This window comes from Vicugna pacos, chromosome 21 (assembly GCF_048564905.1).
Source record: "Vicugna pacos chromosome 21, VicPac4, whole genome shotgun sequence".
Taxonomy (NCBI): Eukaryota; Metazoa; Chordata; class Mammalia; order Artiodactyla; family Camelidae; genus Vicugna; species Vicugna pacos.
This window is the reverse complement of record NC_133007.1, coordinates 21,570,597-21,591,932: the sequence shown is the minus strand read 5'-3', so window position 1 is coordinate 21,591,932 and position 21,336 is coordinate 21,570,597. Positions and strand designations below refer to the sequence as shown.

The following is a 21,336-nucleotide window of genomic DNA, read 5'->3' as shown; positions in this document are numbered from 1 at the left end:
AATGCTCATTGGTCTGATTTATATAAAATTCTGAGCTGAAAATCACTCTCCTCCAGAATCTATTTTCTTCTTGTTTCTAGTACTGCTGAAGTTTCATGCCACTCTGCCACCTAGTTTTTCATCTGTGATTCTGATATATGTTTTCCAACACCACCAAGCAATTAACTCAGTTCTGACACTGTCTATCTGGAGACAGCATCCAATCTCAAAGCTTACGTGAGACAGGAAAGAAGGGGGCAGGACACAGCCATTAGGAGAATGACATAGCAGTTAACACCAAGATGGTGAAAAAGTCAACTCCCAATAGACCTGGAAGCCCAAGACTGCAGGAGATTTGACCTCCTGTGGACCTTGAGCTTCATTATAACTTTGTAAAGTACTAGCATGGTGAATGACACACCCACAGCGTCAGACTGTTCCAAAGCTAACCATGAAAGGTCAAAGAGAGGACAATGGCCCAATTCTTGGGACTCCCTGCCCCTTCCCCAGTAGTTGGAATAATGCTCTCATTTGTTAGCATATGAAAACTAGCAACACCATGCCTCACGGTCACTCTCTCTTGCCTTCTGAGATGGCCCACACTCTGTTTATGGAGTATCCACTCTCACTTTAAACTAAACACACAATCCTGCACTTCTTGGCCTTTCTCTTGCCTCCTGAGATGGCCTGCACTCTGTCTATGGAGTGCGCACTTTTCTAAATATATCAACTTTTACTCAACTATGGCTAACATGTGAATTCTTTCTTGTGCGAAGCCATGGATCCTCACTTGGTGGAAGCACATCCCAGGGACTCAACAGAGACTAGGACATGGCCATTCCCTTGTATTCCTTTTTCCTGTATCATAAAGACTTAGTCCCACAAGACTGCCCCCACTTCAGACACCAATCACAAGTCTGAGTTATCTGTGCTTCTGATCAACTGACTATAAATTGGAGGTTCCCACATTCCTCTCCTCAGATTTGGTTAATTTGCTAGAGCGGCTCACAGAACTCAAAAAAAATTTGCTTACATTTATCAGTTTATTATAAAGAATAATAAAAAGGATACAGATGAATAGCCAGATGAAGAGGTATACATAAGGTGAAGTCTGGAATTGTTCCAAGCACTGTCTCCGTGGAATTGAAGTGTCACTCTCCCCATGTGTGGATGTGTTCACCAACCTGGAAGCTCATCAAGTCATGCTGTTTAAGAGCTTGTACAGTGTTTAATCTACAGCCCCGCTTCCCTCTTCCTAGAGGTCGGTGGGGAGGCGCTGAAAGCTCCAACTTTCTAATCACTTGGTCTCTCTGGTGACCAGCTCCATCCTGAGGCACTTCATTAGCATAAACTCAGGTGGCTCAAAGGGACTCTAGGAGTGACAAGAGACACTCCTATCATTACAAAACTCCATGGTCTTCAAGAGTTTTGTGCCAGGAACCAGGGACAAATATCTTAACATATTTACTATAACACAGTGATCTATTTTTTCCCTCTGAAAGTTTTGAAACTCTTTTTTCTGTTCCTGGTCTTTTTTATTCACGATCTTGTGACTGGGTGTAGGCTTTTTTCGTGTATTGTTCTGGGAATCAGATGAGCTCTTTGTGAAAGAGAAAACCACAGACCCAAAATAGTGTCACTTGTGCTAAAGTCCAAGACAAGAAATCTAGATTTAATATCTGACCCAGTTGCAGTTTTGACCTTCCCCAGGAACGTAGTCTTAATTAATCAGTCTAGAATTTTCTGTTCAGCTCCAATGAGATCACAAGTCCTCTCCATCTCCCCATCATAGGAAGAAGTCATCTGCATGATAGGCCCTCACCTTCCTCCCCAAAAGTGATCCAGCCTGAAACAATTCTTTTTCTAAGGGCTTCCTTGCTCACCACAAGGGTAAAGATAAAAATCTTTCATTTTGCACAACTCCTCAGAGTCCCCTTTCTATTTACAGATGGAATGCTGCCCTATTCAGAAATCACTGAGTAAATCCAATTACATCTTCAAATTTACTTGGTTGAATTTAACACTTTTCAATTTAGAAACATACGTTCTTTAGCTCTAAGAAAAAAATGTATATTGTTTCTTTCTTAACTTCCTCTTTTCTGTTTTCTCTACTCTCTCTTTCTAGAACTTGTATAATTCAGATGTTGCGGTTGCTGGGCTGATTCTTTAACTGTCTTTCTGTTTTATTTCCATCTCTGCCTTTTGTTCTGCTTTCTGAGTTCTTCAACATCATTTTCCAAATTTTCCACTTTCTAAATTTATTTCTGTTATCATGTTTTTTAATTTTCTAGAGCTGTTTCTTATTTTCTGGTTTTTCAGTTTTTATTTGGCATTCTACTCCTGGCTCTATTTTTTAAGGTTTTATTTTATTTTTTCTTTCAGTTTCGAGATATCACTGGCATACAGCACTGCATAAGTTTACGGAGTACACCATAATGATTTGACTTACCTACATCATGAAATGATCATCACAATAAGTGTAGTGAACATCCATCAACACATATAGATACAAAATTAAAGAAATAGAAAAAAAAATTTTTTTCTAATGATGTGATGAGAACTCTCAGGATCTACTTTACTCTCAACTACTTTTACATATAACATACAGCAGTGTTAATTGTATTTGTCATGTTGTACATTACACCCCTAGTACTAGTTTGTCTTCTAGTTGGAAGTTTGTACCTTTTAACCACCTTCATCCAATTCCCCCTCCCCATATCCTACAGCCTCTGGTGACCACAAATCTGATCTCGTTTTCTATAAGCTTGTGTGTTTGTTTCTTTTTGGAGTATAATTGACCTATAAAACTATGTTAGTTCCTATTACACAACATGCTGATTTGGTATTTCTGTACATTTCAAAATGATCACTATGATAAGTCTAGTTATGATATGTCACCATAAAAAGATATTACAGAGTTATTAACTATATTCCCCACACTCTACATAGCTAGCTAGCTATTTATGATTCCTTTAAGTTGCTGGTCTCTTAAATTCACGTGTAACTTAACCAGCCTGAGTTTCTATACCCCACCCCACATTTACAGTTTTTGACATCATGTTTTACATCTTTTTGTTTTGTATATCCCTTAACTACTTATTGCAAGTACAGATGATTTCACTACTTTTGCCTTTCCCCTTTCTACTAGCTTTATACGTGGCTGATTTACTAACTTTACTGTATAGTTGCCTTTACCAATGAGATTTTTCCTTTCATAATTTTCAAGTTTCTAGTTGTAGCCTTTTCTTTTTCACTTGGAGAAGTTCCTTTAACGCTTCTTGTAAAGCTGGTTTGATGGTGCTAAACTCTCTTAGCTTTTGCCTTCCTGTAAAACTTTTGATTTCTCCGTCAAATCGGACTGAAAGCCTTACTAGGTAGAGTATTCTTGGTTGTTAAGTTTTCCCTTTCGTCACTTTAAGAATATCGGGTTGCGCCCCACTGACCTACAGAGTTTCTTCTGAAAAGTCAGCTGATAGCCTCATGGAAGTTTCCTCTTTCGCAACTTGTTGCCTTCCCTTGCTGCTTTTAATATTCTCTTTCTCTTTAACTTTTGACATTTTAATTACAAATGTATCTTGGTGTGGTCCTCTTTGGGTTGATCCTGTCTGGGACTCTCTGTGTTTCCTGGAGCAGGATGTCTGTTTCCTTTCCCAGGTTAAGTAAGTTTTCAGCTATTACAACTTCAAATATGTTCTCAGCCCCTTTCTCTTTATCTTCTCCTTCTGGGACTTCTATAATGTGAATTTTGTTATGCTAGGTATTGTCCTAGAGGTCTCAAACTGTCCTCTTTTTTTTTTTTTTTTAATTTTTTCTGTTCTGCTTCAATGATTTCCATTACCCTGCCTTCCAGCTCACTGATCTGTTCCTCCGTACCATTGAATCTACTGTTGATTCCTTTTAGTGTATTTTTCAATTCAGTTATTGTATTTTTCATCTCTGTTTGGTTCTTAATATTTTCTAACTCTTTGTTAAAAACATTTAACTTCTCACTGTTTATCCATTCTTCTCCTGAGTTGTTTGCTCATCTTTCAAATCATTACCTTGGACTCTTTATCAGGTAGATTGCTCATCTCCACTTCACTTAGTCCTTCTGGAGTTTTACCTTGTCCCTTCATTTTGGACTTATTTCTCTGTTACCTCATTTTTTTTCGTTTGCTGTTTTTATTTCTATGTATCTAGGGATTGGTTACATTTCCTGACCTTGGAGAAGTGGCCTTTGGTAGGAGATGTCCTGTGTGTCCCAGCAGCACACTCCTTTGGTCATCAGAGCTATATGCTTTAGAGTGCACCCTGTTTGGGCCCCATGAGTCCTTATCTTGTGACAGGCTGAGTACTGTGGGTGGTCTGATAGGTGTGGCTGGCCCCCAGTTGGCTGCCAGGCCTGTCTTGTGCAGAGGCTGCTGGCCACTGGTGGGTAGGGCTGGCCATGATGCTGCTGGCTCTGTAGTCCCAGGAGGCCCAGGGGCTAGTCCTGGCCCACTGGTGGGCAGAGCTGTGTTCTGAAGTGGGTAGTTATGGGGCCAGGGTTCCCAGATCTAGTGTTGGTCTGCTAGTGAGTGGGGTTGGATCATGGGGCAACTGGCTAAGATGTCCAAAGTGTCTCAAAGCTGGTATCAGCCTGCTGGTAGGTGAAGCCACGTCCTGGGACTAGTGCAGGCTCACTGTGAGCACATCCGGATCTCAGGGTCTCTGCCTGCAAGGCCCAGGGGGTCCCAAAGTTGATGTTTCAGCCTGCTGGCAGTTGGGGCTGAGGCCTAAGGGGTCCTGGTGCTAGTGCTTATCCACTGGCGGGTGAGGCTGGTCCAGGGCTAGTGCCAGCCCACTGGTGTGAGAGTCTGGGTCTTGGGACCTCAGGAGGAGGTGCCTGTGGGCTCACGAGGCCTTAAGGAAGTAGGCCTGCTGGTAGGTGGGGCTGTGTCACTCTCTGCCCAGCTAGCTGCTTGGCCCAGGGCATGCCAGTACTGCTGCCAACAGGCTGGTGGGCTAGGCCGGGTCCCAGTGCTAATAAGCTAGAGAGAGGATTCCAAAATGGTGCTTGTCAGCACCAGTGCCCACGTGGTAGAACAAATTCTCCAAAACGGCTGCCACCAGTGTCCATGAACCCAGGGTGACCTCCTGCCCCTCCAGGAGGCTCTCCAAGATCAGCAGGTAGGTATGACCCAGGCTCCTTTCAAATGACTGCTTCTGCCTTTGGTCTCCGGGTGTGTGAGATCCTGTGTGTACCCTTTAAGAGCAGAGTTTCTGTTTTCCACAGCTTTCTGGTTCTCCTGAAAGTAAGCCCTGATGGCCCTCAAAACCAAACATTTTTGGGGCACATCTTCTCGGTGCAGGAACCCTGGGCTACAGATCCTAACATGAGGCTCAGATCACTCACTCCTTGGGAAGAACATTTACAGTTACAATTATCCTCCCAGCTGTGGGTCACCCACCCCAGGGGTGTGGGTCTTGTCTATACCCTGTCTCTGCCCCTCCTACCCATCTCATTGTGGCTCCTTCCTCATATCTTTAGTTGCAGAAGATCTTTTCTGCTAGGCTTCTAGTTTTTCTCATCAATAATTGCTCTGTAAATAGTTGTGATTTGGGTGTGCCTGTGGGAGGAGGTGAGCTCAGGGTCTTCCTACTCCACCATCTTCCATTCTATTCCTGTTTTTAAATGCAATGTCTTCTCATACATTTCTAAGAATATTAAATATAGGTTTGGGGAGGGGGTTATTTCATTTTCTCTTGCTCCCTGCATTATCTCTCTCCAAAGTTCCTTTTTTTTTTTAAATGATTCCATTTATTTAGAGACTATCTTTCATAATAGAACATATTTATCCTCAAATATTTTGTGATCCCAGCTGTCCATTTATATTTTGGAATAAATCACTAACTACTTGACCAGAAGCTTTGTGTGTAATGGGTTGTCAATCCTCATTGTAAGTGAAATAGGAACCAAGGTAATCAACTGAGTCAAAATAGAAGAAGAGAGGTTCAGGGTATCTCTCTCACCTGAATTATACTTTTGGTTGCGTTGTTTGTATATGATTCAAACTCTAGATCAACCTCTTTAGCACTTCAGAGCAGCTCGCTGTCAGGACCTCCCAGAAAAGACTTCTTTTTAAAATTTCTTTCTTTTGCTAGCTGTTGATCATTCAAGGAAATTTTAAGATAAAGATTCCATTTTCTCCTTTTTATCAAAAGCAGAAAGAAAAAAACACACACATACACACACACACAATGGTATAGACCCCAGATTTTTATGGAATTTCCTGATAGTCTTCAAATCTTAAGGAAAATATTCTCAACTCTCATCTATTTAGTAATTCATTCATTTAAAAAATGATTGAAATATCTACTGTAAGCTAGGAATTCTATTACCCTTTTGGTTTACACTTGTGAACAAAACAGATACAGTTCTTATCCTCATAGGCTAAATGTCTTGTGGGGGAAGCAGACAACAAACAAGTAAATTAACAAATAAATATATATTTGCAAATAGTGATAATTTGACAAAAATCAAACAGGGTACAATGACTGTGAATAACAGGGAAGATCTACTTAAATAAGGTGGTCAAAAGGTTGCTCCCAGGAGATGAAATTTGAGTTGAATCTGGGCCCTCGGTGCCTATTCACTCAAATGTTAGCAAAAGGTAACATATATGCACAATATTTAATAATTTTATTAATTGTTTTATTATAATATATTAATTATGTTTCAGACTTCAATTTTTCTTATATGAATAAGCCCTCTTTTTTGTGAACATTTTAAAACACAATTAAATAAAGCACAAACAGATTATTTTAAACAGAAGATACGTAGCAGTTTCTAGGTTGTTTTGAACTCAATTTGCAAATGAAATCAGTTTTATGCCTTCATCAGTACAATGTCCCTCTCTCACTCACTCACACCAGGAGATGCTGGTATCAGGTCACACTCCTTTATCTCTGTGTAGACTTCCTTATCTCTGTGTCTCACAGGATGACCTCCTTTTCACATTCCTCTTCTTGGCTTCTCCACATGTCAAGGTCAAATCTATTCAATATGCCAAGCTCCCAGGATCAAAAAGAGAAGAAATTCTTTCCTCAAGGAGCAGGGTAGGAAGGAGGCTGAATGAACAATGACCACAGGTTAGAAATAGGGTAAGAGGAAGAGAAGAAAAGAGACGGGAAGACAAGGAAACAGGGGAAGGAGTTTTTCAGGAAGAAAAGTCAGAGATGTGGACTAGAGGACCCTTGAGGAAGCCAAATCTGGGGCTGGAGCTGAAATGTCCATCATTTCATCAGAGCTGGACAGGGAGGGAGAGTGGGGATGTCTGAAGACAATTATCCTGTTTCCTTGTGTCCTGTTACAGGCTGCTCCTTAAATACTTGTCAGATCCACATTTTGAACACCTATTACACGCAAAGAAGGGTGAGCGTGGACTTTGTCACCTTTCAATGGAAGAGACACACACACACACAAAGGCCATTATCCAGCAAGAGCAGTGCTCTGCTAAAGTCATTTACTAGGGATGGCTGCAATCTGTGACGATTGTAACTGAGTTCCCTGAGGGGTGGGAATTTATCCGGACCTCTTCTTCATTGATTTCAATGACTAGAACAACACAGGGCGCCTTTAAAATGCTCTGTAAATGTGTGTTGCTTATGAGTGAAGAGGTATTGTTATGGAAATGACAGGCCAGCCAAGAAACAAGCACCACTCGGAGGGTTGGAGTACTCAGATTTATTACGCCGGCGGGCTCAGAGGGGCTTCTGCTCCGAAGCTCTGAGCACCTCCAAGACGTGTGCATGAGGTTTTGTAGGGTTAATTACAAGTATGGGCTATTAGCCAATAAGGCTCAAACAACAAAAAACAAGGAATCAGTACACTGGAGCTTATCAATTTGGAACAGATCACGTTACTGACACTTGTTGAGCTTGGATTTACGAGTTAACTTGTTAGCCCAGTAAACTGACACTAAACTTTAGATTTACAAGTTAGCCCGGCAGAACTTACATCAGTAAACCGACACTTATCACACTTAGATTTGTGACTGAGCTCGTTAGCCCAATAGACTGACACTAAACTTTAGATTTATGAGTTAGCCCAGCAGAACTCAGATCAGTAATCTGACACTTGTTACACTTAGATTTGTGACTTAGCTTGTTAGCCCAGCTGGGCTTTTCCTTCACAGTATTAGAATATTTATACCTTAGATAGCGGGCAGACATCAAAGGGTGTTAAGCAGAAAAGAAACACAAGCACTTCTTTCATTGAGAATTAACCCCCAATCCGGAGAGCAATTGGGAAGGAAGAGGAATTAGGGGACCAGGCGAGGAAGATGTGAAGTGAGGCCCACGTGAGCAGTGGAAGGTAGCTGTGGGGAAGACAGAGCTCTAAATGACGTCCAGCTTTCTGCCTTTGGTGACAGGAAGAAAACAAGAGGAGTGGGGAGAGGCCTGGGAATGGGGCAACATCAGTCCTGAGAAAGATGGTGTGAATGAAAAATACTGCAAAACCGTGTCAGTAAACAAAGAATGCTGAAGCCATTAAGTCATCGGCCCAGTGAAAGCAAGCCTGCAGCCCAGCCTCTGCAGCCACTCACAGTGGTGCACCCTGAGGGGACTCAGAATAAGAAAGGACAGGACACTGGCCCTAGATAGCTAGGTGCTTGTCAAAGGAATGAATTCAGTGAGCCCAAATGTTTGCTTCCTCCCATACCTAGAAAAACACTAAATTCTTTAACTTGAGATGCCTGGTTTTCTTTAGATAACAAGTAATCTTTTGTTGTTCCAACTACCTGCTCCTGTAAAGCTCCTATATCTCCTAGCTCCTCCCCTACCCCTTTGGAGCAGCCCCTCAGAGCGATTTGAGAGGCTGTCATCCCGGCTCGAGTCCTCCCATCAAATAAAACATAACTCTCAACTTTTAGGCTGAGCATTTGTTTCAGCCGACAATGGTGACCCGTGAGCAGAAGTCCAGGAGAGGGCAGCACGCGTGGTGAGGAGAGCAGGTGGAGAAGAACAGAATTGAGGAGTAGCCCCTGACCTCAGTAATCAGGGTGCCACTGGGGGCAAACCAGCCACCAGGGGTTGAAGAGTTGATGAGGAACTGAAGACAGGGAGCAGAGCAAATATTTGCAAGTTAGCCAAGAAGAAGAGAGGGACAGAATGTGTTTGGACTAAGGGGGTTTCCTGCCATGGCCTGTAGAAACCAAGAGAGGCCACCCTTGCCTGCCACAGAGGCACACTCTCAGCTACGCTCCCAGGGCAGCTCTGGGTGAGGGGAGGGGCTGGGGCTTGTTGAGGACACAGGCAGCAAGGTCTGGGACCCCTCCTCCGTGGGCTCTGCAGGACTGAGTGGGGAGGGGGGGAGCACCTTTCCTCAGAGAGTCCCAGGAAAGAGCTGAATACCCAACTGAGTCTGCCGCTAGTCCAGGGGTCTGAGGCCAATGGACAGGAGGTGGACAGAGCAGGACGGTGGCTCCAGAGCCCACATCTCCTGCCACCCAGAGACACTCCCTGCTGCAAACTAATCCTGCCCTCCTTCTCTTCAGCTACTCTTAGAACCCTAAGGATGACAGGCAGGGATGCTGAGAATCTGTCTGGGAGGGAGAGGGTCACAGAAGGAAGTCATTACCTGAGCAGAGGGAGCTGGTAGGGATGGAGCTGGAGCTCTGGCTGACGGGGTTCTTGGCAGCACAGCGATAGCTGTCACTGACCCCAGACCTCCAGGAGACACTGAGGGTGGTCCCCCCATGTGACACAACTGCTCCCTGGCCGCGAGGGTCCCAGCTGTACTGAACATCCTCTCCAGCCTGGTCCAGCGAGCAGGCCAGGGTGATGAAGCAGGTCCCATCCTTCATGGTCTGAGAGCTGACCGTGATAGTGGGCTCCTGCAGCCTCTCTGTGCCAAGAAGGGAAGATTCAAGCTGTGAGAAAGCTCTGGTCCAGCCACACGGAAGAGAGGAAAGGTCAAAGTTCAAGTGTAGGCCCTCTACCCTCCTCACCATAGATGCGCAGGGTGAAATCCTTGGTGATGTTGATCGGGGGAGTATGCAGAGTCATCCAGGCTCTGTAGGGGCCAGAGTCCTGCGGCTGCAGGGGGCTAATCTGAAGAGAGTAGTCATGGCGGGGGACGCTCAGTCGCCTGCTGTAGGGCCCCTGAGTCCCAGCAGCCAGGATTGGTTTGCCTGCTGGTCCTGGCTGCAAAATTGCAACAAGTCTTCGAGATATCCAGGTAACCTTTTCCACCTCCTGCCCTGCTGGGACCTCCAGGGGCAGAACGGCTGACCTCCCAAGCATGCCGATCACTATCTCCCCTACCATGTCCCCTCCCAGGACTCCTGGCCCTGCAGGCAGAGAGAGGAAACCACAGCTTCAGTGTCAGGGTCTGCCTGCCCACTCAGGGCACGCACATATCCCATAAGCCCTTCCTGCCCAGGCCCCTCCCCCCTCCCCATCGCCTCCAGTGGATCTTCTCCTTCCTCTCCCTCACCACATGGACCCACCCTGGCCCACCCCCTCTCTCAGGACTTGAAGGGGACAGGACCCCTTCCTCCGTCCTCCATTTGTGTGCAGAGCTGCTGTGCAGAGCATGCGCTCAGGTTCCAGGCACCTGTGCACGAGGGCGGCACCGAGACGGGGAGGGAAGTGCTGTTACTGACGGGGTTCTTGACCACGCAGGTGAAGTTCAAAGCACCGTCCCCAGGCCTCAAGGAGACACTGAGGACAGCTCCTCCATGGGACACAACAGTCCGGGGCCCCAGGGGTGTCCAGCTGTAGGTCACAGTGCCTCCTCTGCTCTCTGCCACACATGTCAGGGTGACGAGACAGTGTCCGTTCCCACTGATCCTGGAACTCAGTGTGACCCGGGGACGGGCCAGCTGCTCTGTACGTGCAAAACAGAAGAAACTGAGGACTGGAAAATTGGTCTGGACCTTCCTTTCAGGGCAGAAGCAGGGGGGATTGCTGCCAAGACCCTGCACAATCCTGAGTACGCATAAGGAACAGGAGAGGCAGATCTGCTCTCATCTATTCTAGAGCTTTGGGCTTTACAAGGCATGTCACTTAATATTTCATTGGATTCCCCCAAGTAGATAGAGAAGGTGTTATACCTACTCTATTTAACAGGTTCAGAGAGCTTAAAGTAACTTGCCCAGAGTCTCATCAATTAAGTGATGAATCCAGGACCCAAGCCCAGTGGATCTGACTTAAAGCGGGCTTTCCCACCCTTGCACTGCCGATGAAAACTCTAGGTACCGTCAAGTATGGAACTGTGTTGTAATTACATCTTTCCCCAGTAGAGGGCTCTGCAGTATTCACTGAGCATCCAGATGCTGAACAAGGCTTCCAGAGGATATGGCCCTGTGCCTCGGAGATTTTTCCCACATCCCAGCATTCCCTTCAACTTCCACTCCATCCCTTCTTCCCCCAGGACCAGGCACTCGGATGCTCTCCGTAAGGTATCCATACTGCCTTTATTTGCCCACCTGCCACTCGACGCCAGAACCAGGAGGGTTTGGGGCGGCAGCAAGAACAGCTGCAGACAATAGACAATCAGGACAGTCTCAACAAGTCACAGGGCTGGGGAGAAGGCTGCTCTACTATTGCCCACCTGACAGCAGCCCCAGAGGCAGCTCAACTGGGCAAAATAGGACCACACAGCCCAGAATGTCTCCCCAGGAGAAGATCAGCTAGACATTTTCACTGCGGGGTAACCTGCTGCTGCCTCACCCCAGTGTGTCTTCCATGGACCAGACCCTGGGGTCTAAACCCTTCCCCTGTGACTTCTTCTGCAGGCCCTTTTCTCCCCAGTGTCCTCTCTAGCTCAGGCAGATAAATACAGTGACATACAAGAAACACGGAGAACCAGGGTTCCATGCAGGATGTGGCCTTGAGGTACCAGAGCTCTGTTCCCAGATCTAGTTCTGTGTCATAGGTATGTCATTTTTCCTCTGAGACTCAATTTCCTCAGCCTCAAAATAAAAACTTCCTGCCTGCTAGCAAGGCTGTTATGAAGCTCCAATAACTTGGGAACTACCCTGCAAAGGATGAAAATCTGACCCCTTATCATCACTGTTGCCTCTGGAGCATCAGCCCCGAGGACACTCTCTGGGAGACTATACCTCCAATTGGTTAGCACAGCCTCATATCCTGTCCAGAATCCCCACTGAGCTTGTCCTGCCAGGATGACCATCAGCATAGCAAGTGGGGTTCTGCCACCACCTCTGGGGTGAATAATCCTACCCCAGGTCCCAGCAGCCCCCCACCCATCATTCCCTTATCCCATCTGAGGAATGGGCCACAGCCATCCCTGGCCAGTTTATGGCAGAAATGCTTTCTCGCAAACCATGTGAAACTGACTAGAGGCAATTCCATCATCCCTCACTAAAAAAAAAAAAAAAAAAAAAAAAAAAGCCTTCATCTAATAGGAATCATTCCTGTCATACAACCCAGGGAAGAGGTCTGAGAAAGTTCTCCACTTTCCCTCCATGACTTAGCTTCCCTGTGTTCATCCTCACTCATCATCAGTACCTGTCCTACCACCCACTGTAGGGGAACAGCTCTGCCATGGCTTCCTGGTGACCTTGCCACCCATGGCATCCTGCTCCCCAGGGAAAGACTGGAACCACAGCTAACCTGAGTCTTAAAAAATGCCTTGTGAGCCTCCCAGAACACAAGAGGAGGGTGGCCTCTGAGATGTTACCTTGAAGCCATCTCTCACTGGCCTCCCACTGATCTCTCCTAGGGGGCTGGCATAAGGCAGCTTCTCATGAGGTGCAGGGCTTCCGGCTCCACCCCCGCAGAACAGGGCAGCAGACTATAAAACCTCTCCTCTGCAGTCGAGAATTGGTTCCTCAGCAACTCCCACTGCAGTCATCCAGCCTCTTTTATTTCAGTGTCATCCTTTCTGAGGTGTGGGACAAGGACCCAGGGACCTGGGACCATCGGTCACTCTCACTGTCAATATTAGTAATAAGCTGCCTGAGTCTAAAAGCGCCTGACCGTGTTTTCACTGGCCCAATCCGCTGGGCCCTGGCCTTTCTTACTGCTGCCACTTTTGCCTGGCACACCCTCCCCTTGCCTCCACTCACCCTCTTTCGTAGTTTCCCTGCTAAAACAATTGTTTAAATTTCGTTAAGGAGTATAATAATAGTGTTCTCGTACATCTGTACAGAGCTTTACGAGGCTCTTTCACATGAATGTCATTCTCACAGAAGGCAGCATTCCTACTTTAGCAAAGAGGAAGCTCAAGACTGCACAGGTAGGTTGTGGCAAAACCTGGTTCTCAGGACCTGAAATCCCATTCTCTGCCCTCTACAGACCCAGAGGTTCTGCTGCAAATGGTCTGGGGCACATCCTGGGCCCCAGTATTTTTCTGGATGTTCTCCCAGGCAAGTCTACTTTACATGTTTTTCTCAGTGAACACGTTAGCCTTGAAACTAGAAAGAAAATTATAAATGTTAGGGAAGGGAAGTGGGAAAGAGAAGTGGGAAAGGCTATAAAATGACTGAGACTGGCTCTGCCCACGCCTACCTGTCGCCATCCCCCGGACACTCACCGTAGATGCGCAGGCTGTACTCCCAGGTGTGGGTGATGCGGGAATTCCGCAGATTAACGTGGGCTCGGTAGGGCCCTGCGTCCTCCCAGGTCAGGCCGCTGATCTGCAGGGAGCGGCCTGGCCCCACCACACTCAAACGACCCCAGTATGGCGTTTCCGCTTGGTAAAAGGCATCTGGCCCTCCAGCTTCTACCAGGGTTATCGTGGCTATAGCCCTGGGGACCGAACGACACATCCAGAGGATACTCTCCACCTGCTGTTCATCCTGCAGCTGCAGGGGCAGAATGACAGACCCCCCTAGGGTCCCAGTTACCACCACGGGGGCTGAGTCCTCTCCGGAAGCCCCTGGTCCTGCAGACACAGAACAGAAGCTTCAGAAGCAGCTTATTACGTCGGAGGCTCACAGCAGGCCTGAGAGTCAGGGCAGTGATGATTATTCCTATTTTGCAGGGGAGAAAACAGAGACCCACGGAATTCAGTTGCCTTGCTCAAGACCACACAGTGAGTTCATGATAGACCTGAAACACAAGTCATGTTCCCCATTCCTCCATGCCAGAGCGGTCTTCTTCAGCCTTTACATTAATTAAATAACAAATAAGGAAATGATCGATGAAGGCTGTCCTAAGGGTTGCAGGTACGAAGTGACGTGGAGAGCAAAGAACATTCTTGGGAGGGTCCCAAAGGGATGAGCTCTACTTTTACTCTGTCTCTTTCTTGCCAGTTCAGGGAACAGGGCCCGAACTCAGTTCGTCCAGCCCCGCCCACAGCACAAACTGCCTTGCAGCACCCCCCATGATTGCTTGCTTGGCCACTTCTGAAACAGAAACCAGCTCCTCTGAGGCCCAGCCAGAAATCTGGGAATAGATCTTTCTAGAGCAGGGGGAGGGCTTGTGCTGTGCTGGCCAAGCCAGGTTAAGTGTGGTCAGTGGGACAGTCATTTGGATATCAGCCTGTAATGTACTTGAGAGAAGAGCGTAAGCACCAGGGCACTAGACAGACTGCCTGAGTTCAAGCCCTTGCAGGCATTAGCTGTGTGACCTTAGGCAGGTTGCTTAACCTCTCTGAGCCCTGGTTTTCTCACCTGGGATTTTGTGAGTGTTAAATGAGATAATGCAAGTAAAGGCCTCACTGTTGGCACTTGACGTCACTGGAATAAGTTGGTGACTTATTCCATCTCATCTGTATCCTCACCAAAACAAGTTAGTGCTCTCATAGAGAAAATGTTGGGGTGTGGGAGAAACACTCCTAAGTAGCATGACCCATTTCTGTTAGACAGTTTTTGTAACACTAACACACAGTCCCAGGAGGCAGAAAGTCTGAAACCAACTCAAGTATGCACAGCTGTTTAAAGAGAAAAGGCTGCCTGACCCGGATCCTGAATCAAACCGAAATCCAGAGCACTGGCTACGTTGCCGATTCCTAGGCCAGGTGGTGAGGTTCTCTGCCAAAAGTGGAACTGAGAAATCCTTTGACAGTAGCTATAGTGATGGGGCAGGGGAGTGGTGGCCGTCTTGTGGGAGTGGGCACCCCACACTGGGGGAGGTGCAGTGTCCTGTGTGCCCATCTCACAATCCACCGAATGCCCTGGTGCTCATTTCTGCCATGGGGCTATTCTGGCTCCACCTGGAGGATCATGCAAGCCGGCTGGAAGGGGGCAAGACAGAGGCTGCTAGCACCAGATGAACCTTCCACGTCCCAGGCTGGCCCAGGACCTGAAGTCTAGCCTGGAGGAATTCCACCTGGACTAAGCAGGTGTGCTCGCCCTTCACCCTGGAGCACAGTAACTTTCAAAGCCTAGTTCACGTGCTGCTGCCTGTCCGGAGCCTTAGCTGAGCTCCACACTTCCGGTCTGGCCACGCCTCCCTTTGGTTTCCTTCAGCCTGGGATTTGGTTGGCTTGTTTGGTTTTAGGCATTTACTTCATTCTGCCTCATACAAATGGCTGTGTTGTTGGTCTTTCCCAATAGTTCCTGAGCTCCCCCAGGAAAGGAGATGGTAGAAAGGGAATTAATATGTGAGCAATAAAGTAAAGTAAGGCTGATGGTTTAGCCGCATGGTTAGATGCAGTGGGGTGTGTGTAGAGCTTCTTTTTCTGAATCCTATTCCTGGATTCAACTGAGGAGAAAGAGACACAAAGAGATCAGATCAGGACATGACTCCCCAGTGCGAGACCCTGTGCCAAGTATGCTATTTTATTTAACCTTTCCTGTCGGAGAAGTAAGGTAGGGAAGGGAAGAACTAGCAGGGCAGATATTCTTATTCCCACTTCACAAATAAAGACCATGAGACTCAAAGAGCTTAGGAAACCTACTTGCCCAGAGTCACTACCGAGGAAGCAGCAGAATCCAGATGAACCCCAATTTCGCCTGACCCCAAAGCGGATTCTCTCATGACTGCCTTGTGCCACCAGCAGCAAGATTTCACCACACTTAATTCTTCTCTGTGCACCACCCACCCCTACCCCTACCACACACACTCCTTAGGCCCGGCACACAAGAGACCTCAATAGACATTTCTAGAATTGAACCTCAGGAATGTGAAGATTTTTAAGGCAAGACCTGTCTTATTCTTTTGCCATATGCCCAAGGGATGCCCTGGTGGCTAGTGAACTCCAAGGGCCTGAACTGGAAACCACGGAGGAAGGAAAGCTCACGGATGTGCTTGCTCTGTGGGGGGATAGGAAAGTGGGGGCGAGGGGAAATTTCCAAGAATCTAACCTCTGGGTTTCAATTCTCTGACTTTGGTTGGGGACAATGTGGTTCTTGAGTTTCCCTGTCACTGCTCAGTCCCACACCTGGGCTCCTCTGACTTCCATTTTCATAGATTACCAGCCATGTGTCAAAAGATGTCCCCTAATCTCTCTGAGCCTCAGTCCATCATCTGTAAAAGGGGCATAATACTATCTGCCTTATCTACATCACAAGATTGTTGTGGGGATCAGATTTGTTTTAATTCAAATAAAAGTTCTTTATAAATTGCCAAGTTTTAAACACATCTAAGGGATTTTATAGTGGGCTAGGAGACATCCCTAAGGCTGGGGTGGGAGCCACCCTGAAGACAGGTGACTCAGATAATCAGTTCTACCCAGTTTCCCCCTGAAGGAGAATGAAAGCCTGCAACTCTGGAGACCAAGAGCAGAACCTGGTTCGTCACCGTAGATTTCTCAAGAGCTCTATTCCCCAAGCCTATCCCCTGCCACCACTCAGGTCCCTGGGGGTGGGGTGAGCAGGAAAAACAAAGAGGGAGGGGAACAGCGGCAAGGTGCCAAGTTTGAGATCTCCTGCTGAAGTCATTTATGGGAAAGGAAAGTCAATTCACCATGAAAGTGACTGTCAGGGGCTGGCAGGAGAGGCAGGAAGGGGAAAGACATAAGGGGATTGAAATGACAAGAGGCAGGTCTTGGAACTGGCTGTGGAGGATCCTCTATCTCATGGGCCCACCATCAGTCTCTCTGGGGACGTCCAGGCTCCTCGTGGCTCATTAGCAGAAGAAATATGAGGGTGACAAGGACACAATCTGGGTTGTGTGGCCTGAGGTAACAGCACAAGCATCCTCCCACACACACACACACACACACACACACATACATAACCACTTACTTCTGGCTCTTAGGAAGGCAGCATTTTCAGTGAAAATTACCCATTGCTGGAGAAACCCAACATGTAGGCAGGTAGAGGTGCCTGGAAGATAGCAGCAAAGATAGACTTACCAGTGAGAAGACCAAGGAGGAGCAAGGACCATGGTAGAGAAAGGCCCATGATATTCACCAGCAGACTGGCCTGCCTGACAACAGCTGATGGACTGTGCAAATGCAGTGTCAGCCTTCAAGTGTTTCCTGTTTTTGGAGTTCACCTCTTTAATCACATGTAATTTTTGAGTCATAGCATATGAAAATAAGGGGATGTGAAAGAAAGATGTGTGAGAGGCACCAGAATGAGTTATTTAAAGCCAAGGCTGACAATGCTTTAAACCCTCCCAAGGCTCCCCACCCACTACAAGGTAAAGTCCAGGGTCACAGCCCTACTGGACAAAAACCTTCAGGATCTGCTGACCTCCTGCCAACCTCTTGGCCTCATGTTCTGTCACCAAGTCTCACATTCAGACTCCCCCACACACCTGATGATTTCTCACAGTTATAAATTGGCTCCTGCAGTTCAGCTCACTGGATTGCCAGATCCCTGCCACCTGCTTCACTTACCTCCCCCTAACATCCTCCTATCCCCCACCAAAGTCATCACCACCTTGGGAAAGTCTTCTCTGAAACCCCAGGCTAGAACAGTGCCCTCTTCTGGGCCTCTCAGTTTCCCCGTCCTCACTTCTATGGTAACACTTACCCTGCTGTTCCATAAATGTATGCTTATCTGCACACTCTTCCCAGTGACTTCCAGCCTCCCTTGAGGGCAGTCGTACCATTTTCATCTTTCAAGTCCCAGTGACCAGCTCAGTGTCAGCATACACTAAGGGCTTAGTTCCTACATGCTTGGTGAGCACATGGGCAGACACTGAGTCGGCAGGCAGAGAAGAGCAAGCCCAGAATGGCCCAAGGACAGAAATGAGGAAAGCGCAGGCTGCCTGGAGCTCCTTGAGCACAGGAACAAGGCTGGAAGAGTCCAGGGGACAAGACCTTGGGGACCACCTCAACATCCAACCATGCAGGACTGGGTCACGTATTATTTTGCTGTCTTGTCCTGTTGGTGGTACAGTTGAGGGAGTTGTATCAAGAGTCCTGATGGCTCTGCAGGGCTATGCAGACTCTGCTGGCATCTCCATAAGGATGTGACGGTGACTAGTGTCTTCTATCAGCCCCCTGACTTCTCAGACTTTGACAATTATATGGAGGCCAGTTGCCCCAACAAGACTTGAAGAGAATTCAGGTTGCTTCTAAGAAGGTCACCAACAACCTCCTATTGATCACATCCTTTGGACCTTGTCTTACATGACTGCTTGGTGGAATTTGACATTGGGGCCCTCCCTGCTTGAAATAGTCCCCTCTCTCGGACTCCAGGATGCTACTCTCACTAGGGTCTCCTTACTGATTTATTCAACACACATGTGAGCTCCTGCCGGGTGCCAAAAAGGCACTGTGTTGTGACTGGGGATTCAAGGAAGAAAGAAAGTCTCTGTAAGCCTGTGGCTCACAGGCAAATGGGAGAGAAAATCATGTCAATAGAAAAATAAGGTGACACAGATGGTTTAGTCTCAGGGTTGGTGCTTGGGGTGGAACCCTGCCTGTGCTGCTTGCTGGCCATGTGACCTTAGCAAACTTCTTTCCAGCCAGTAAGACTTCCTCATTATCATTTATTTCCTTGAGGGTGGTTTTTCTGAATAAAAAAAATTCATAGGCCATTTGCTTTTAAGAATTCATATTCAGGGAGAGGGTATATAGCTCAATGCATGCACAGGGTCCTGGGTTCAACCCCCAGTAGAGCCATTAATGAACAAGTAAACAAACAAAGAAACCTGATTACCTCCCTACCTCCACCAAAAAAAAAAAAAAAAGGAATTAATATTCAATTTACTAAAAAAAGCAAATTATAAAGCTGGGTCAGCCTCAATTCAGCTTACAAATCATATTATCAGGCAACTTTTAGCAACCCTTTTTAGGGGTTATTGATAACATTCGACTCATTTTATAAATTTATAAATTGGTTCCTTTAAGCACTTCAAACCTCACTATTAAGTGTAATACATTTAATTTCCTTTTAAAGTATTTTAATCAGCAAGTAAACTTTCCTAAATACTTAAAGAAGGCTTGTAAATCTAATACATTAAACTTGTAAGTATGGTTATTTTTAAGTTGTCTTAAAATATTCAATACTTCATATAAACTTAACAAGATTTCCAGTTAAAATCACAAATGTTAATCAATTACTTACTGACATAATTCAAATCAGAACCACAAAGTTAGCTATTCTTTTAATAACTTAAATTTCTCAAACAATATGTATACTTAAACAAAAACTATTAGTTGATTTCTTGAATGTGTCTATTCTGAATTCCTTATCTTTCCAGGACTGAAAGACTCATAACTACATATAAAACAATTATGTCATCTCAATCCCATCTCTTCCTTGGGGTACCTCCTCAACCAAGGAAGGTTGCCTAATGACCAGATATCACTGAGACATTAGCTGATGGGACCCACTGAGGTCTCTTTACTTGCTTTGTTCATGCCCTCTAAAAGGCGGAGCTCAAATCCTGTGCCCCCTAGATTCAACTTGCAACCTATGATATCACCAGATTCTTCCCTTTTCTGTAGCTACAGCACTTGATTTTCTGTTGCATCTCTTTTAGCTCTTAAGACATTTAACACTCTTTCCATTTAGGTGTAAAGAGCATTGACCATGTCAAAATTCTATACTCTTTTCATAGTCTTCCAATCTTTAGGAGAATATACGTATTAAAACCCTACATACTATTAAAAGTAAAGTCCAAGAAGTCCGGTTGTGCAGTTGTGTAAAATACAGGATCATCTTAACTGCAACATCAGTGAAGGGCTGGTTAGGGGCTCATGGTGAATCTATGCAACTGAATTTGGCACTGTGGCTGCGGAATGTAAATTGCAGCCCAGCCTGGGGTTTGACGCTACCTGGGTGCAATGCGTAGTAAACAGGTGCTTCTGGGGGCTGTGACTGGCTGAATTCCCAGGACAGTAGCGGGGATTCCAGACATTTTCTGGTCATTTGCACCCATTTGCTGGCCTGGTCCGAGGACACTGAACAACTAGAGATGTTGGGACCAACTTGCCTCCTCTCTGCTTCCCAACACTAGATACATTTGTATCCATCGCTCAATGAGAATATTAATCTTCCCTGTGTAAGGACAGGGGCTGGATGAGTTCAGGACCCCATGTGCCAACTGTAGTCTATGGAAATTCACATTATTTTAGATTTTTACTGTATTTGATTGCTGTACTTAAATGATACTTCATTTGAATTCCAAGTATCACAAGACTGTGTCTACCTATGTTCACAAATTCAAAGAAGGTCCTTCCAGTGACATTTCCCTTACGAAACCTCAGTTTCCTCATCTCTAAAATGGAAATAATAGGAGTATCAACCAAATAGGGTTGATTTGGGAATTAAAAGAGAAAACATATGTAAAGGTCCAAGCATAAAGCCTTACTCATTGTAATTATTCAACAAATGTTAATGATTATTTTTATTATTATCAATATTTTTGAACCCTTTCCTCCCACCCAGATTGTGCCTGCTCTCCTGCTCTTACCTGGGCTCCTTAATAGCCCATTACCTGTCTCCTCATCTCAGTTTCATTCCTTCCGTCTACCTTCCAATCTGCTGCTGGAGTAAGTTTTCTAGAGTTCTTGACTCATGCCCACTTTTGCTTTAAAACACCTGCCAAACTGTCATTGCCTTTAATCTGGTGTCTTAGTCCATTTGGACCACCATACCAAAAACACTATTGACTGGATGCCTTATAAATGACGTAAATTTACTTCTCACAGTTCTAGAGGCTGGGAAGTGAGGATCGAGGCACCAGCAGATTTGGTGCCTGGTGAGAGCCTGCTTTCTGATTCACGGACAGCCATCTTCTCACTGTGAACCTCACATGGTGGAAGGGGCAAGGGAGCTCTCTGGGGTCTCTTGTATAAGGACACTAATCCCCTTCATGTGGGCTGTACCCTCTTGACCTCATCATCTCCCAAAGGTTCCACCTCCTAATACCATTGCATTTGGGATTAGACTTCATCATGTGAATATTGGGACGATACAATCATTTAGTCCATACATAGCTCCTGGGTTATGAGGTGCTTTATCTGAGCTGTGGCAACCTTTCCTGGCCCCGTGTCCTGCAACTCCAGATAGCCATGTT

At 46.1% G+C, this 21,336-nt stretch overlaps 1 protein-coding gene across 1 annotated transcript; it reads right to left on the bottom strand.

The window, feature by feature from the left end:
* Positions 1 to 6,501: 6,501 nt before the first annotated feature.
* Positions 6,502 to 17,319, bottom strand: LOC102543273 (T-lymphocyte surface antigen Ly-9-like). The gene is made up of 6 exons (XM_031689190.2): positions 17,213 to 17,319; positions 13,505 to 13,855; positions 10,559 to 10,831; positions 9,951 to 10,292; positions 9,581 to 9,847; positions 6,502 to 7,068 (listed from the first exon to the last, which is right to left on the bottom strand). The coding sequence occupies exons 1-6, from the start codon at positions 17,259 to 17,261 to the stop codon at positions 6,995 to 6,997; spliced, it is 1,356 nt and encodes a 451-aa protein (XP_031545050.1). The 5' UTR covers positions 17,262 to 17,319; the 3' UTR covers positions 6,502 to 6,994.
* Positions 17,320 to 21,336: the final 4,017 nt, after the last annotated feature.